Genomic DNA, 19441 nt, shown 5'->3' with positions numbered 1-19441 from the left:
CTGTCCCCGTAGTTCGTTATACCCTATCATCGGGAGTAGAAGATGGCAGCCCACTCTGTTAAGTGGGAAATCACGACAAATGCTATCAACGCGGCAACCTAACATCGATCACTGACCTCACAGTCTCCAGAGCAACAACAACACAAGCCACGCCAATGGCCCTGTTCTGGGCCAAACAACACACCAGATAGGCCCTGGGACAAGGATCCTCCAACTTAACATTGAGGGACTCTCCTGGGCGAAATGCGAGTATCTCGAGAACATAATGAAACCATACGTAAGAACAATCGATTTTTTTAATTCCAAGTTTTTTTTATTCACTGAAATTGGCTGCGTGGGGATGGATGGGAGTAATTGTCACACCTGTGGGTGACTGAATTTTATTGTATTTGTTACACAGATGGTCTCGTTTAGCAAGATGTCTGGCTATTTTACAATTTAAATCCGTGCTGATGCATGAACACAGCAGTAGCAACAAAAACACGTTAATATTGCAAATGAGGACAACAAGGCCCTTAAGAAATGTTGCACAAGTAACAAACGAAAAATGTTGATTGGTCAAGTGAACACATCGACAGTCATGACTAATCCACTGCTGGATAAAAGCCTCCCCCAACCCCCCCCCCCACCGCAAGCCGTTGCGACAATACAATCCATCGAGCTTCAGCACACAAGCAGATTTAATAGCTTCATCCCCACGGCGGTTATCCTCTAGGGCACGATTCCCTCCCTTGGCTGCCACTTAATTGTTATGATTGCCCAAAAGTCATCAACCCTTCAAGCCAAGTTTCCTGACCGAAGCCCGCTTCCTTATCTAAAGAGTCAAAGCCCACTAACTTATCTCAACAGTCGATACAATGTCTCTAACTTTCTTGTGTTCTCTATCGCATGTGTTGTTGTTCCTCCTCCTTCTGTCTGTCAATGTAATTTCAAGAAAACACCTATCTGTGCTTCTTTGTATACTCTTTGAATTATTATAAGGCTAAAATAGTAATATAATTTCTTGATTCGGGACAGCCTCACCGAGTTTCAAGCCTCTTTTTTGTGAGGGTCCTGCACTGGGATGTTTGGCCACTGCGGACACAAAGCGGGGGATAGCGCTCAAATCTCTGCACAAATGGATTCAAGAATCAATTTCTGTACTTCCATCTCTGTAGCCCAAACCTACAACACCTGCTATATTCCCAGGAAGTATTGCTTGCAGGATACGTTGTGGTATGTCATTCAAAAGTCCCAATATGCTGTCATCTCACAGAATTTTTCACGAATTTTTATATTTTTCCAAATGACTGACAATTTACAGTTCTTTGCTAATCCACTGCCTCCCCATGCCATGTCATCATGGGGATTTGTGACCATACTTCACAAAGCTGATCGGTGGGGTTTGGTGAATTAAGATGACAACACAGGACTGATTTATATATCCCAAGTCACTGATTATGGCTGTGGCCAGGTGCAGGAACCCAGACCTCGCTTGCGACTAATTTGGTTCATAGCGCAGAGCACGAACCACTGCACCACCCCCAACGACTATAGCAAGCAGAGAAAAAAATAACTTTTCAAAGAATGCTTTTCACTGAAGGCAGAAGGATAAAAAAAAATATGACGTCCACCATTTTTGTCTTAAATAATTAACACCGCCAGTGAAACGCCTGAAATATTTAACTAAAAGCAACTTAATTACCAGACTTCAAATAAGCGTGACATTTATACAAAATTCACGAGCCAATTCGAACGTTTCCGCCAGCCCAGCGCAATGCCTCGTGCAGATTGGCGGACTAATGAAGTCTCGTAAGCGAGGAAGGGCAAAGGCCCTTTCAGCCAAATGTCAAAAGAGCCGCGCAGGTTCGAGGAGTCGCCCCCCCGCGCCCCTCCACACCATCCCCCAATCGCTCTGCGGTAATCTCCACAGAGAATTTGCGTCAGCATCCCCGGTGTCGCGCATTTGAAGCTGGATGCAAATCTGCTTTCATAGGAGCGGGAAAGGGGGGTTTGTTGGGAGGAGGGGGTGGGGAAGTGTAAAGGATCCTAATGACCATGCCCGTTTGAAGAAAAGCTATAATAAGAACGGCGGCGATGAGATTGATCGAGGCGAACTGCGTTTGCCTCGATCGTTTGATTAACTGTCCCAGTGGGGTTAAGAGGCTAAAGGGGGTTAAGGAGGCTATCGTGGTCAATGCCTTTGACGAAATCACACCTCTGTCAGACACTAGTCCAGCCCTTACCTACCCCACCCTGATACAGCCGACAAGTGCCCCCCCCCTTCACAAATATCTGTTGAAGGTGGACAGCTGCCTCGAAGGTCTGAGCTCTTAGCCGGCACCGCTGAGATTCTGGGTCTAAATCCAGGTGGCAGTTGCCTGTGATTAAAGCCAGGTTTCTCAAGGTTGACCAGATGATGGTCTTGGACCAGTCACCAGTGACTTCCACAGAGACTGACAGACTTGTATGGAAACCCACAAACCTCTATAGAGACCCATAGCCTCATATAGACCACGTTCTGATTAAACTGGGTTCTCAAGTATAGTGACTAGAGTGAGTGGATGTCAACACGGTCACCAATGACTCGTGACATCAATTATGTTTTTATGCTTAATATGGCTAAACTCCATCTCTGAGAATCAATGTGGCAAACATGACGCTCATGTGGTAGAGCAGGTGGGAAAGTGGTGCCCCTACTTTGTGGACCTGTGGATATTAACTTACGTTGGGCCTGGCTCGAACACCAACATTACATGTGCAGTGAGTCCACGTTTAGTGCCGTATTGCTGCGTCAAGCAAAAACAATTCCCCTTCAAGTAAAGTAACAATAAAAGTTTGGCATGATATGATGTACTAGACTACCACACACAGTGCGATGGCGGGACAAATAACTGAGGGTATGCCGCAGCGTTACTGTATCAATCAGCGTACTGTATCTTTCCGCGTACTGTACCATACCACTCAGCCGCGCAGCTCAGGAAAGTAGTTCGTCGTCGACCGCTCAAAATCCACGTTGTAATGGTGCACGTTATGCGTCAGAATGGGCACATTCCGTGTTTTTAGGGGAGCATTCCGCGCTGTACGAAATGTGTTCGCTTATGGATGGAAGAACCACATTATTGCGATAATGCATTGTGTGGACACGTGTTCAGTGAGGACTTGAAATATAAACAGAAATATGTTTTTAATGTCTGTTCGAACGGGAGACAATAAATTACCTGGTCCAGGTTTTTGAAAAGCAGGATATCCTTGCAGGCCTCTTGGAGCCTGTTTCTCTGTTCATCTGTCTTGGGATGGACCACCTGTGGATACAATACGCAGTCAAAACCAAGACAAAGATACCCGTGTAGCCTGTAACAGACTGTTGGGGCAAGTGCTGTTAGTAAGCACCTATAAAGGCCAGCACGGCAAACGAGGGGGTGGGTGGCCAGCACCACGCCCTAGTGGCGATTTTTTATACACTGCACAAGGCACTCATTTGAGGCCGATTCGACCTTGGGGAGGGGCCCCAGACCGGTTCAGATAACAGTCACCGGTATTGGCCGTGAGCGGGAATCAAACCCGGGTTGGAGGGTTCGTTGCGCAGCGCGCTAACCGCTACACAACCGCTCCATGTAATAAAAACGTACACTGAGGCTCAGTACGGGACAACCACATTAGATCACGTCGATATTCAATTCATCATGTCATACAGTGGTTTTTGTTTTTGTTCGATTTTATTGGTTTTCTTTTGTCACTTTGGTGACCCTGGCCACTTGTGCAAATGAGATGCCAATCTCATGGGTCTCTCGTGTTCTCACCTGGTTAAACACAATCAACTACGACTCGAACATATATGCGCATGAAGCCCGGTGGTAGATTCCTATTCAATCAGGGACATGCTCCCGACTTTCAACTCTATGGGAAAAGATCAAACATCGGCCTCAATACGAAATCGAAGATCATCCGATAACATATATATTTGTTTCCTGAATTGAACGGAATAAACCCATTACCAGCTGACCCGTAAGGTTGAGGAGTGGGCAAGGTGGAGGTAGATAATGAGCAGAGCTGCCAACAGAGTCCCAGCGACCTTGTGGCGAGATTGGCCATGAGAGATGGATGATTTATCTGATAATGTATGATGTGACAGCATTAGGATACATTTCCGTATAGAAGTGGAAATTACTTCACTGTGACGTCACTATTGCTTACATATTGGAATGTGTGTATGTGAGACAGAGTCTGATAAACAGAGTGTGAGTGCTATCTGTTCTGGCTCTGGGCCTCCCCTAGATCGACTCACCACTGGCAAGATAAAGGCTGCTGGGTGTGTTGCAGGCTCACAAACAATACTTTCCCCAACATTCTGTTAAAGGCTACACGGGAGATCTTTGCCCTGTTTTGTTAGTGTGTATGAGTGTTTCAGTTTATGTTATTTGTTACACGGGTGGTCCTGTTTAGCCAGTTGCCCGGTTATTTTACAAGGGAGATCCATGGCATGTGAGCACAGCAACAATAGAACGAAGGCAAAAACGTCGACATTGCAGAGAACGAGCAAGGGGTCCCCTTCAGGAATGCTACACAACTAATGGATGAACAAAGACACGAGCACGAGAGCTTCACATCACCGCCAGTGGCAACTTTAGCGGCCGGTTTCTTGACATCGTACGCAAACGATCCAAGCGCTTGGGAGGCAAGCGTTGTTGGATCACAGGGATTTGTGAATCTCCCAGGCCGGTTGGCTTGCGAAGCGGTGGTCAGGAAAGGGCAGTAGAGCAAGTAGAGTGGGCTCGTGAGCGGACTGCGAAGTGTTCTTCTCCAGGTGGGTTTTTTTCCACGTTCTTAAGTTTCTTCAAACACGAAGGCAAATCCTCTTCATTTAAACGTGGCACTGATGAAATATATAAAACAGGATCCTCCTGCGACTTGGTGAGATAAAATAGCGTGACTCTAATAATTATATTATAACAAGTTTTTTTATTGAAAATTATTTTTCAACTACAAAAATTATTTTAATAGATGGTTAAAATGTAACGAATACAATAACTGTAGTTTAAAATAAATGAAATGCAGCAAATGTTTGAATTGAAAATTAAGTTTTACGAGAATAACAGTTAAATTATGAACATCTGAAATGATTGGAAATTAGATCATTTAAAAATGTGAAACGTAAACAATTAAAATAACTAAAAATGAAAAGGAATTTTTAATCTCATTTAAATGCCATTAATAAAAAATATGTTCCACTTTCATAGCTAAACAATGAAAACTACGAACGTTTAACAGTTTGAACATAATAATTGGAAAACAAAAATATCTTAAATTGGCATTTAAAAATACAAAAATCTGAAAATACTCTTTTTTTAAACACATCAGAATATTGATTTATCCTGGAGGAATCCGATGAGCTATGAAGCTCTTTTTCACAAACGTCCAGTAGGGGCAAGGGTCAGCAAGTTGCAACAACAAACAATCCAAACAAACGATAGCAGTGCAAAGTAGAGAAAAGGGTAAGCAAGTCAACAACAAATAAATAAGCAAAAAATGAAGTATATAAGTACATAGCCAAGTATTAATCAATGGCCACGCCGTGCAATAAATCACAGCAACCGAACGTTCGCAACATCGTTTAGCGGCTGTCCGCTCAGTCATCAGCGTCAAAGCGATTACGAGCGGCCGCACGCCACTGATCGCCTGCGCCGATTGGGCCATAAGGGCGCAGACCGACGTGCCGCCGTTCGTAATTAACGAGGAGGGCCTGCCGCCGATGCGTTTGCAAGTCGATTTCCATCAGCCACTCGCTGGAGCGCAAGCCGCGTTAAAGCGATCCATTCGGGACAACTCGGCGGTCGATTTACAAGCGACGGGCGTGCGGACAACGCCGGCAGCATGCGGCTGACAGACAGCAGGAGTTAAAGTTAAGTAGCTCGCGTCCTATTCGGACAACTGTAAGTTTCAGTTATTTTTTGTATTTATTCATAAACTTCAATGACATAATGTGTGGGAGCATACGCCGAGCCTGTGCGTAGCAACAAGCCCCAAATCGAGCCTCCTTCCTAGGGGTCCCTCCTGGCAAAGGCCCCGAGCGAGCTCCCTTCCTATCCCCGAGTCTCGAAGGTAGCGGTCGATCTGACGCAACCACGAGGCCGTGGCCGCTCCCTTGCCCCACCCCCTCACCCAGGAGGTTCTCCAGCTCAGAGAACCTGGTGAGCAGGGTCAACCAAGAGAAAGTGAGGAGCTACAATCCCAAAGTGCCATTGAAATATTAATGGCAAATGAATAAAAAACTTTTCTTCTTCCTTAATTACATTCCAAATGTACAATAACCATATGATGAAAAAGCTATTTTTAGTCCCCAGTACTGTAAGTAATACAACCAATGTGGGGGATAACACTGACAAATTAAAATTCCAATTGATTGAGATTCCTGTCTCGGCGTCCCGCAGAGTCTCAGCGTCCCGCAGAGTCTCAGCGTCCCGCAGAGTCTCAGCGTGCGACACGACGGCCATTATGATGAACTGCTTGAGCAACCCCCTTCATCTCTTTTTGGGGTATTCTTTTTTTAGGAGTGTTTAAGTGCAAAAGAAGACAAGAGTGAGCAATCTTTGGCAGCACGAGATGAGAATTCAGAGATTTGTAGGCATGTAAATTATACTCTCAGACCGGTGGGGAAACGGCAATCAATATCCGTGATTTGATATTGATTTAGGAAATTAAATGGATATCAGCAACATCTCATTACAACACAGCGGAACTGAAGGTAATTGTAAAGAGCATGCACTTTCACTTTGGTATGGTGGAAACCAGGCAGGATTGAATGTAAATAAATTAAAAAGTAATAATAATGTACAGCCCTTCATTAATCCACTGGTGGATGAAGGCCTCCCCACACTGCCTCACTTTGGGGTAACTGAATCATACTTCACCATGCTGGTCAGTGCAGGTTAATAAAAGTGTTTCACGTATCACTCACCCCGCATGTGAGCCATAGCCAGGAATCAAACTCAGACCATAGCTGTGTGGGTAACTATTCCACCACTACTGTGTCCTAATTTTCAGCGCTTTGTCAATTTACTGCTGGATGAAGGCCTCCTCATGTTGTGTCAGTTATGGGGGTTGTTTGACCGTACTTCAGTGCTTGTTGATGAAGGGGGGAGGACCTGTTCAGATACCACCATCCAGTAATGGCAGCTGTGGCCGGGAATTTAACTCGGGTAGGCACGTTCACAGTGGCAGCACACTAACCACTGCGCTACCACTCTTATATATTCACACATATGTCATGCTCAGCATTCAATTATTGTACAAGAGCAATTTTTTCACTTGCTCAAATGGAGCCTGTTTTATGAGGAATGTGCTGCGTCTATCCGACGTGGCATGAAGCAGATAGGGGCCAGACAGGGAATTATTTTTAGAAGTAATTCTGCATCAGCCTTGGACCACACAAAAAAATCAATAAATACCAGAGCCAGTTTTCAAAACAATGACGTTCACAAGTCTGCCATTCAGCACTGGAAACTTGGTTACATATAAAAGTCGAGCAGACGTAAGCAATTGTTAAAAATAAATACACATAGCAGTCGGATTCCACATTAATCAATTGTGCTTTTTTTCATGTGCGAGGAGTTTCAATTGCCTCAATCATTTTGGATTCGGCACGGGCATGAATTCACAGATCACTTTTAATGCCAAATGTATGATGGTAAAACTCCAGTGAATCCTCTGTCCTGTCACTTAAGCTAATAGTGAACTTCAGGTAAAGACTGTCTCGTGGACACAGATGAGAGTGTTCCATTATTTTTAGAGGTATAACAATGCATTGATTCGTTAATATTGATTCTTAATTTGACGACACAAACAGTGCTCGAAACCTGTCCTGCTTCAGCCTACGGTCACTGCCGTTTCCCCTCTGTGGAAGCATTGCAGCACAGGCATCAGTCATCCTGAACAGTGCCGGTGGGACGCACGTGGGCTGGTATTCTGAGAAATGCCGCAATGAAGTACAGTCGTATACCGTCGCATTCTCACCACTGCATGTAGCAAATCGTGCGTGCAAGAGTCTTAGTGCGTGTTTTGTTGTTATCCGTATAGGTTCAATGGAAAAGGGTCACATCGCCCGTGCAGCCTCTGGAAGCGCATGACTTTTCAACTTAACGTCAAAAACAAGAATCAACTCTTGAGTCGATTCAGGTCCGTGAATTGTGATAATTCACGGAACCATCAGTCAGCAAGTGTTTGGGAGTTTTCACAAATCTCTGCTTGATCCACCAACCCCTGCCTCCACAGTTCTGGATCACCACGGGTGGGTGCGTGCCCCACAGACACTGTGCGTCTACAGCGCATGCATCTAGAGCACGTGTGTCGTGTCGATGCTCCGTACCTTCGGCTCCGTGTCCTCCTCTTCCTCGTCTGGGTTGTAGGCCTCGGCACAAACTGTGAAAGACAGTGGATTTATTATGATTATATTATTATAATTATGCTTGTTTACTCAAGTTGCTTGTTTACTGAGTCTCAAGACTCATTCATGAGAGTCTTGCCAAGGAACAAGTACAAGGCTTCATTTAAACAGATGCCAAATGAAGCAATGTAAAACATATATATACAGGTTAGGGACATCATATCATATTGAGTGTTAAAAAACAGCACGCTTGGAATTACACTTAAGAGACAGAAAAATGGATACAGGGATCGGAGAACCGTCACACGGTAGAGATATAATATTAACTGTTAATAAAGTGGAACGGGCAGGACCTGTCGCTAGAGTGGATGATGGCTGGTGGTTTGTTCATGTCCCAAGGTGGTGTTATCGGCACACGATTGCCACTTCCACCAGACACTCCGATAACATTGGTAAAGAGCTAGCCACATGAGAGATTCATTGCAATGGTGGGCAGCACTCAATAAGCTCAAACATTTAACGTCTCCAATTCTTAATTTTACAAAAGCAATGTAGGGTTCCCCCCCTCCCAGCAAATGTATCGCAGACTTTAAAATAACAGGTGCATTTTTCATTCTTAAAACTTTGGACATAACACTTTGAATGTGAAGTTGTGAACCGCCAAGATACTGAGCTAATTTATTTTGGTTTTTTTCTCTCAATAATGTATAACAATATTCCAAATATGCTTTCGGAGAGATGTATAGTTTTTTACTCTTTACTTTTTGGAACTAACATGTTGAATGTGACATTAGGAATTACCAAAGATTACTCTTAACATTGCTCAGGATTTTATTTAGAACATTTTTGTCTTTATCCAAATTATATTCCAACTGCGCTATCAACGGCATGTCTTAACACCCAAGAAATGTCCAATTGTAACTCCTGTAACCAGCGTGCTAGAGAATGGCCCGTGGAATTTTATATGGCGGAACTACTGCTCAGACTTGGTCAATTGCCTTTTATCCACACTAGGGGAGCTGCAGCTCCCCACATGCCCTGCTTCTAGACACAGTACGTTTATGCAAGGCAGTCAAAGCCAAATATTAAAATTTCCCAGCTAGTGTTTCCAATTTAAGTGAAAAATCTCATTGAATTTGATGGGATTTTTTGTGCAGTTATTACAAGTGACTGAAACATGGACTTAAAACTCAAGATATTCGATATAGCAGCCAGGAAAACCATTCATAATAGATTTTTTTGGGTTACGTGTTAAACAGGAAAACCATATTGAGTACGTGTAAGAATCACGAACCCCCCCCCTCCTACACTCAATGGCTGTATTCATTCAACCAAATCTCAGCACTGGAGCATCGAAGCTATAAGCTCACAGACAAGGAAGAAGAATACACAGGTACATGGGGTCCATTCCAAAACCTTATAACAGTCTTAAATACCTGAGCCCATAATGGCAATGACAATGACCTGGCCAACGCCCCTCCCTTTACCCCCACCCCAAAGAAAAATCCCATCCTCCTCCCCCCATCCTGCTCTGATGAGTCTGGTGTGCCTGATAACGTTGATGCCCCTGGTAATACCGTCCAGAATGTTAGGATATTGCAATGTATGATGTGAGGGACGATACGAATAAAATTATGTTTTTTCTTAAACTCAGCTATTCGACAATATACAGTCTTCAATTTATATTAATGAACATAAAAGGCATCACTTATGGTAGAGTATTCAAGATGTGTTTTAGGAGAGCAGTGGCTGAAGCGTTTAGTGCGCTCCACTATAAACCTGGTGACCTGAGTTCAAAACCTGGCCACGGCCATCATCAGTGGCATGCAATATCTAAATCAGTCCTGGGTTGTCCTCTTCATTCACCCAACCGCACAGACCAGCATGGTGAAGTATGGTCACGCAAATCCCAGGATCGACATAGCATAGTGAGGCCTTCATAGAGTAGTGGATTAGCAAAGGGTCAAAAAATTATTATTTTCAGAAAATCTACGTGTTTTTCCAGTCCAGTAAAAACTACGTAAATTTAACAAAAATCCGTGACCTAATTTGCTCGTTAACAATTTAAATTTCGAATGCCATGATTATTCTATATATGTTGATGATATATGATTCAATGAGCAGTGATCATTAGAAAAGGGAATTCGATTTTGAGTGGATATGTGTTGCTCTTAACCTCTAACAAATGTCTATAGCCAGTAGCAGCAAAAAGAAAAAAATATATATTTTAAAAACTCTATTAAATAATTCATAAAGGGTTCTATTGCATTTCCAAACAGAGAACAAAACATGTAAAGGGCAAGCAGCACAGCTGTCCATAAAAAATATATGAAAAGCAGAAACAAGGTAACAAGAAGCAGCCCAAAACGTTTATGTTCACGGATAAAAACACATCTGCACCGCCATGCCATACCATCCAATGCAATACATGTAGCAGTAAGTCCACTTTCGTATGGCGGTGTGTTGATCAGCAGCGTTAATATGCATATATGTTGAACTTCTTTTGCACCGTACATAGCCAACCGTGCGAATTGGAGGTGCGGGGAAGGACAACAAACTAAACACAAAAATAAGTTTTCAATCTAGATTTAGAAATGCTCCAGTGGCTTCCTAACATCGGAAGAGCGTTAAAAACGGCCGTAGAAGCACATCTGAAAGCGTGTGATGCAGTGACCGTCTTTGTTCATTCATCATCATTCATTGTCATCAATTTAAGTTTCGCCGAATTCATGCATCACAGATTTGCCTATTACTTCCTCTCATCTATTTCATTCACCTCATATCCACCATTAGATTGATATGGACCGTTGTTAAGTATTTGTAAAGCGCCTTAATTAAGGCGCTATATAAATTCCGTTAAAATAAGGTAAGACTAGCCAAAAGCCGGATTTCAGGTTATGTTCTTTGACGAGATCAGCAAGATATTGTGGTTCATTTGTGGCAAGCACTTGTGTGTAATTAGTACGACCTTATAATGTATTCATTCAGCAACCGGAAGCCAATGCAGCTCAGCGAGTGAGTCAGTGGACGGCTTCAGGAGCGGACAGGTGGATATCTGAAACTCTGCTGCCGAGCAAATGATCTGAGCGATGGGCAGTTGCTTAATGAGTGGTCTCAGACCACTCATTAAGCAAGGTCGTCTATGACCAAATCACCTGGTATGCGCCCAATCTCGTCAGATTTTGGAAGCTGAGCAGATTTGAGGCTGGGCAGTGCGTGGATAGGCGACCACCATTCCCGCACGCACACAGGTCGTCTTAAGGCTGCTGTGGCGCTATGTGGTGGGCGGTGCAGCAAAACCTATCGTTGTGCTGTACTTCATTATGTCCCCACTTATATGCTCCTGCCTTCAATAAGCTGCCACTCCACCAGCATGAAGCGCAGTAAAATAACCCTCCGCGCAAGCGTGAGGTCAATAAAGTAGTTCACATCTGCTCGATCAACATACAGCTGGCATCACGACACGTGCAATATGTACCAGAGCTGGGCTCTCAGGTGAAATGTCGAATCGACGCCTCTGTCGATCTTGGTTTTGATACTGAACAAAATGAATGACACGAAAATAGTTGGGAGTAAAACATGTCTCAGCTCTGTTTCCACAAGTGCCACTAGACAGGAGGTCACATCGCCAGCATCATCAGCCAGGTCACGCTGGGTTCATAGTAGATTATAATTTGTAGTTAATTATTACCTGTCCTAGAATACATACATACAACGGTGCTGCACGACAGCATATTTCATCTTTATTGTTTGCAACCCACCACCACACCACAAAGGTGGGCTGTGAGAATTACATGAGCACGAATCAGTGAGCCGATCATTATTTACGACTAAGCGCATTTCCTAGCTCGAGACAAGTGAGATTTATTTATATTGCGCAGACGAAAACACTTTAATTTATGTACACGCCGTGGTCTGCATGTATTCATGAGGGTACGAGCAATGGCAGCAGTAGCCAGGATGTCCATGCACAACACACCAAAACAATGTCCAAGAATGTCACAAACTAAAGATGTTGTTTTTCTCCTCCACATAAGCTATTACTGAAGTTGTAAATCTGCGTTACGGCACAATGTAACTGTTATGCACGCATTGAAGTGCGTTCTCTTGGCTACAGGGGAAATCAAACAGCCAAAATAAAAGTGTGCAACGACAGAAAGTCATTAGAATACGTAGGTAACAAGATTAATTTAACAGCAGAACATAATAGAAATCCGAGAATTCCTTCAGTGCTAAAATGACACCGGCACTGCTTGCACATACTCCGTGTGAGCTAAACCATGGACCATATACACAACCCTTTTCCACTTCCCAAACGAGCCGTGCCCGGGCTGAACTGAGCCAAACTTGCTTGGCTTTAAAAGCACGGGTTGCTTTTCAACTACACAAGCCGAGCCGTGCCGCTGCATGACGGGCAACGTGTTATATCAAGACATAAGTAGATGATATGATGACGAGAACACATAATATGCTCGTACAAAAGACAAAGATCCCCGGTATACCCTTAACAGACTTTTAGAGTAAGTGCTGTTCGTGAGCACTTATGAAGGAGGGCGCAGCACACGAGGGAGTGGGTGGTCAGCACCAAGAACGGCCGCCTTTGTCTCCCGAGTGACAGTGTTTACACATCACACCAGGTACTCATTTGAGGCTGAAATGACCTAGGGGAGGCCAAGGACCTGAGTTGGAATCAAACTTGGGTCGCTGGTTGCGTAGTGCAGTGCGTTAACCACTGCACCACCACTAACCACATATGCATGCTCGCACACAAAATACAAAGACATGCACACAGATATACAGGCTTACACTCTCGTAAAGAGGAATCTTCGGTGCTGCCAAGGATTTGCTGGACACCACCGTATTAATTTTATTCAGATATGATGACGTCACACATGCATTACACATATGAACCTTATGGCGGTACCCTGGGGTACCATAGTAGCCTGGCTCTCACATAATGTCCGTGATGCAGTCATTTTTAGTCTGTTGATGGTCGGCGATGCGGCAATCGACTCACCTCGACGAGCTGTACAAGATGCACTATTCAAAGTTGAATTTTTCGATAACGGATTTTTTTATCTGTTTGGTGTTTCAACATCGTGGAGTAGCACTGATTTTGGATTGATTGATACCCCAGTCGCGGAGTTAAGTACACCCCTGGAAAATATAGTGTCCAGAAATAAAACATTTAATCGCCTCGGCCATTCTGTATTATTTGGTACCCCGGGGTACCGCCATAAGGATCATATGTCACTAGTGCCAACCCAGGCTAGGATTCAGCTCCAAGCCAGGTTCAGATGTTTTAATGTTTTGTGAGGCCAGCGTAGCAACACCTGTTCCAGCTTGGCTCAGTAATTAGCAAAATGTTTGCATTTTGACTGCTTGTGTTGTGGTTATTGCAAACATGATGCCTTGTATAAAGGTGTCAGTTTTTGTACCAGTTGAAAGGGTAAAAACCTATTACTATATTTTGCCACTGGTAAAGGAGATGTCTCATAGTGTAAATGCTTACCCCGAGCTCTCAATACTCTGATAGTGCGCTGTCTTTGAGTTGTACGCCTTTTGGCGTCATCTGGTCCAACACCAATGGAGACTAGACTCTAGGAAAAGCTGTCTCGGGTGTGGACCAATCAACTTCAAGGACAGTGCATGTCATTATCATCATCAGAGTTGTTTCTTTTTGTTTGCATTTTGACTGCTTGTGTTGTGGTTATTGCAAACATGATGCCTTGTATAAAGGTGTCAGTTTTTGTACCAGTTGAAAGGGTAAAAACCTATTACTATATTTTGCCACTGGTAAAGGATGTATCATAGAATATCATCATAATTTAAGGCAAGTTAATTTATAAACTATTATAAAATTATTTAATATTATCTACTTTTTGTTTATTATAGCTACTTTTTGTTTATTTTTTGCTATGATAATTTCAGATGTTTAACATATTATTGATGTATTTATTAAAGGTAAGTTATAAAAAACACAAGTTATCGAAGGCCAATATCATTATCCGTGAAATATGCTATTCCTCGAACATCTATGGAACATATCCCTCGCGATTAACGAGGAACTACTGTAATGCAAACTCTGTCGTCTACGTCCTCTCCCACCTCCATATTCCACAATGACTCCACCGACCCCCAATCCAATCCCGGGATCAATTTCAATATCACTCTTCTTACCATCTTCCAAGTTCCGCCATGGACTTTCCCCCAATGCCCTCCCTTTCATCTCACTCTACTCCCCACCATGCACTTGTCATTCTAGCAAGAGGTTTTCTATCTCAGCCACCGGGGCAATCGTCACACAATGTTCACTCATTCTTCTCTGCTGCACCAACAACCTGGAAATCCCCTCTCCCACCATCCAGGCTGTTTGACTCCCTGCTCCTGCACAAGTCCAGGCTCAGGCCTTTCCTCTTCTCCTCTGCCTATGACTGTCACTGTCTCGCTCTCTCCCTCTAAAACACGCACACCCCACCGTTTCTCTACCAGCATCTTGAGATCCTGTCGCATTTGGAATGCAATGTAAATGCAAATGTTATCGTATTGTATTAAACACAATGCGTTCAGAACAATAATAAGCAGTCGGTCCCCAAGTGCTCGTTATGTTTCTGAGGGACAGCCGAGACAACAGAATTGAAGGCTTTGTTTATTTAGTCTGTCTAAACAACTAATCCTTCAGCTCCACAAGCTGCCATTCCATGCTACGCAGACGCGGTCCACTGCTTCTCCGCAGTGTGCACACCACTTCTGGACAAATACGTGCTGCTTTTAAAAGGAAAGAGCAATCAAGGTACAAAAAATAAACGTGGCAGTGTACAACAGGCGTAAAACGTCACATCATTTTGCCAATTAAAATCAAACTCATATGCTCATGATTCACATGTCGAATCGTGTTTAAGAATCGACCATTTACAATTCATGTGCACCGTGTTCAAATTTCCACCCGGTCAAATGTCTCTCTGCATAGTCTACAAAAACTAGACACAATTGGTGTCTGATATTCATTACACCGTTTCTAGAATCCGACTGACAAGTATAATTGCTGTCAATCATACCAAAAAAAATCCCAATTCCAGCTTGCTTGAGTGGTTGCAGAGGCCTCTAAAGTGTATATCATGCTCTAGCCCCATTACCTCAGCGAGCACTTTGTATGCAATCATCGGAGGCTAATGGGTCTGTAATTCTTAAAGTCAGTTTTGTCTCCCTGTATCGAACAGAAGAATGATTGAGCCATCATGCCATGGTTGGGTGGGGGGGCTAGTGTAAAAAAGTAAAAATGCCCGATAATTTCACTTTAACAGCTTGTCACGCTTATTTTACAATGTTTCAAACTTTTACCACGTGGTCCAAGAGATTTCAAATTTTGTGACATCTTGAAACCTGTCTTGCCTCACGGCAGATGTGGAGCGTGCGTTCACAGGAAGTTCCTGTTTTTTGATGCTAATGTTGGTCACGTGACCAGGAAGTGACGATGTTAGATTTCCACTGTACCACGCGGGCGTCAGCCATTACACAGATAAGTCAAGATGGCGGCACGCATCGCATCTCAGTGAGACCACAGCCGCACTTGTCCATTGTGGGAGCTTAAGAAGCATTATCTGTAAGTTGTTTATATTCCTATAATATTGGAAATGCTGTTGTAATGTTGGAATGATCGTTATAGCAATGTAAATGCCTTTATGGTGCCGTTAAGTTGTTGTAGTAAATACGAGGCCTAGTTAGTAACGAAGCCTGTGACTTTCCTTATTGTGGATGTTACTTGTGATTAAGTAGGTCGAGTCAGACTTGTGCCTATGTTGCGATCCTGAGAGTGATGACGAAGTATCTCATCCACAGTTTAGTGTTAAGTGTAATGCTGTACATTTGGGGTGCAGTGGGATGAATACACTATGTGCCTGTGTAGTATCGTTGAGAACTCTTGGACGCCGGGGTTGAGGCACACGTATTTATTCCGCAACAGTTGTCACAACCGCGGACATACAACACTGGAGGGGGTATCGGCCCCCTCACCCGGCTAGCTGGGAACACACTTGCTAGCTATCTCTGACCTACCTCCTAGTCCTCCACTAACGGGCTAGGGGAGGCTGTCTGGCCCGACACTGGTAAGTCGGGCTACGGTACCCGGAGTCCCAGAGCACTAGCTCTGGTTCTCGGGACCACGCCGCTGGCTCGGTCCTACGCGGCCCTGATAAGGGCGGCGACCCAGGGGAGTCCAGGGCTCTAGCTAGACGATCTTCTGTCTTCACTGGTTTAGCTTTAACATTGTTCCCCGAGCTCTCCGGCTCATCCCCTTTTATACCAAAACCCCCCGCTGAGGGGTGGGCCCCGGGGGATCACAACTCCGGGTCAGCCCCCCAGGCTGCCCGGTGCGGACGTCGTTGAGAGCACCTCCCCGTGCACTCACGAAGCCCCGCCCACTGTGTTTGTTTCCTGTGTGATCCTATGTATACAGCCCCTCCGTAACACCCCTACACCTGTATGCAACGCACCAGCTTGTGCCTTTGTCTAGTTGTTCAGGGGTAATGTGGGGGCCTGGTCCTTCCAGGATCTATTGTTATCTGAGACAATGTTCTGATGCTGTGGTGTTCATTGTGTGGGTGTTTCCGAATTATAACAGATGCTGTATCTGTGTTTTCTCACCAGTTTTACCTGTTACAATCAATAAATGACGATCGGAGTTGGACGGTCATCCTGGCTCCGAGGGTTTATTGAACACATGGTTATCTACTCGACTAGCGGTGCAACGCAGCGCACAGCGAGGCCGAGATAAAACCTCTTCCTCCGCTTCTCACGGTTTAATTCCCGGGACGTATGATGTTCTTTTTCTATAGAAATCTATGTAAACATAATTTAATATCACGTGTTATGCTTCTATCTTTCTCCCTAAGGGCGACTGTGACTGACTGGCCAATCATTTACCTTTTTTGCAGTTTTCATGCTCCCATTACTTGTTTTGCCATCTTCAATAATTCCTAGTTGTGCCCGCTGATATCTATCTCATTTGTTTACATTTAGGTTAATATTTTTCGTTGGCATATTCATCACTTTTAATAAACCTCCTAGCGTCTTCATCATCAAATCTCTGGTGGTTTTAAATAAGTTGTGTTTTGTTTTACCTTGCCCTTCACTTTAAGATGACCGTCATGACTATAAACTCAAGAGGGTAAGCCTTCACATGGCCCACTCTGTGAAGTAAGAGATTAACACCAATGCCCCCATCAAACTGGCCACCAAAATCAATCAACAAACTCCCGGTTCTCCAGTGCAACTCAATCGACTAGAAATTCAACAACGTCGTCAATAATCACCGTGTGGCCTCAAAAGGAAAATATAAATATATATATAGTATAATAGGCGACGTTTGGTGGCAATGCCTCTTCTTCAAAGCAAAATACAATCGGTGAAGTTTCAAGCAACGAGCAATGGCCAAAAACTCCTTTTAAAACAGTCTTAATGACGACTGAGAAGAGTTTTGTTGTTATTTTTGCTTACACACCACCGTCAATGTAGTGTCACAAAAATGTGTCCATGACGATGCTATTTATTTCATTATTTAAAGTAGTGACATGGATTTTTATCATTTTTGCTTCTATGGGAATTAGAATCTGTTGCTTTAAGACAGGGTGAAAATAATGACCTGAACTAGACTGTCTTTTTCTGCATGGATTTAGCTTTGTCACCTCTGGCTATAGTGAGATGTGACTTGCACTGGCGCCAGTACGTGATCCAAAACACTACCTTGCGCTTGACTGTTTATATCAAGTCAATTCTCTTTTTTTTCAACACAACCGTTTGTAACCAAAGTGTGGTTTTCCATGCGTGGTTGAGGATTTATACTCTCGAACGACCTGCCAGTCGACAAAAGGCAGTGCAAACATGAATACTGCTGGGTGGACAGGGGCATGGGTATACAAGAAACTTGCACCATTGTTGAAACTGCTAGTGCAGAGAAGGAGCTATGGATTTGCTGGAAATTTCCAATCCATAGCTCCATCTCCTACGCCGGAGACCGTGCTTTTAGATCGCAGGTCCAGGTCGCTAACCACGCTCGTCAGCCCGCAAGTGAATGCTGTCTACAGAATGCGTTGAGCATGGCGAGTGTTAGGCGTGGAGTTTTGGTCGCACCGCGAGCACATTGTAGGCGAGTGGTGACAAGCGGACTACCGATCGGTAGAAACCACATGCCCCCTCTTGGGTGGACACTTTGGCGCACAGTTTGGATGAGTTAGCGTTGTTCACAGTTTTTACTGGGGGCTTGGCTCACGGCCCAAAAATAGGGGCCCACGGACTCACCCACTCCCTCCCCCCCACCGCCCCCTTTGTCCCCCACCACTTCAGCAGAACGCGTGACGGCCAGGAAATTAGATTTCTCCCTGGTGCAGCACACGGGGCGGCGGAAACACGATGAGAACAGGGGATGAGGAGGGGCAGGGCGGCCTTCAAGCGAGGCCGCCCAGTTCAATCACCGGGCGTTTACAAGGTCGTGGCGAGACGGAGCGTTCTGTGCGTGGCCTTGTTGGGGATTTTCACTGGCGCCATTCCGGCCCAGTTAACCGCTAATGCGCAACATTGCCCTGACAGGGTTTTACGAGGACTACGTATGTTTGCGATTACCTTTTCACATGTATCATTGTTTGTTTACACAATGGTGATATAGTCAACCTATGTCTGTTTGTTTAATATTCAATGTTTCCATAGCTTAGTTTTGCCATTTGCATTGTGGTCAATCTGGAGGTGATCTGCCCAAGTCGATTTGCACTGCTGGAATTAAACCTTTACTTTGATTTCACATTGATTTATGGTTTGTGAAATATTTTCTATTCTTTTTGTTTTTTGCGCTGATGTCAATTTACTTCATTGCTGTACTTTATTTGATTTGTTTTCCTTTTGCCATTTTGGTGTCCCAGGTCACTCTTTCAATTTAAACTTATCCTGATATCTTAAGCTCTCACCTTATTAAACAGAATAAACTTGGAACGGCACTTGTCCAATCTACTGCTATCTGCCGTAAACTAATATTAACCCTCTATTGTAAATGGAAAAAAATTGTCAAGACAGAAGGGTGCATGCATGCAT

At 44.1% G+C, this 19441-nt stretch overlaps 1 protein-coding gene across 1 annotated transcript in view; it reads right to left on the bottom strand.

Moving 5' to 3' along the window:
* LOC144947371 (cAMP-dependent protein kinase type II-alpha regulatory subunit-like) overlaps positions 1–19441 on the bottom strand; it is a 100398-nt gene that overhangs the window by 31287 nt on the left and 49670 nt on the right. Inside the window, exons 3-4 of the mRNA XM_078876652.1 lie at positions 8345–8397; positions 3201–3284 (exon numbers count right to left, since the gene is read on the bottom strand). Of these exons, the coding sequence (XP_078732778.1) occupies positions 3201–3284; positions 8345–8397 (137 nt within the window). The remainder of the gene's footprint in view (positions 1–3200; positions 3285–8344; positions 8398–19441) is intronic.

This window comes from Lampetra fluviatilis, chromosome 44 (genome assembly GCF_964198595.1).
Source record: "Lampetra fluviatilis chromosome 44, kcLamFluv1.1, whole genome shotgun sequence".
NCBI classification, from domain to species: Eukaryota; Metazoa; Chordata; class Hyperoartia; order Petromyzontiformes; family Petromyzontidae; genus Lampetra; species Lampetra fluviatilis.
This window is presented reverse-complemented; position numbering and strand designations above follow the sequence as displayed.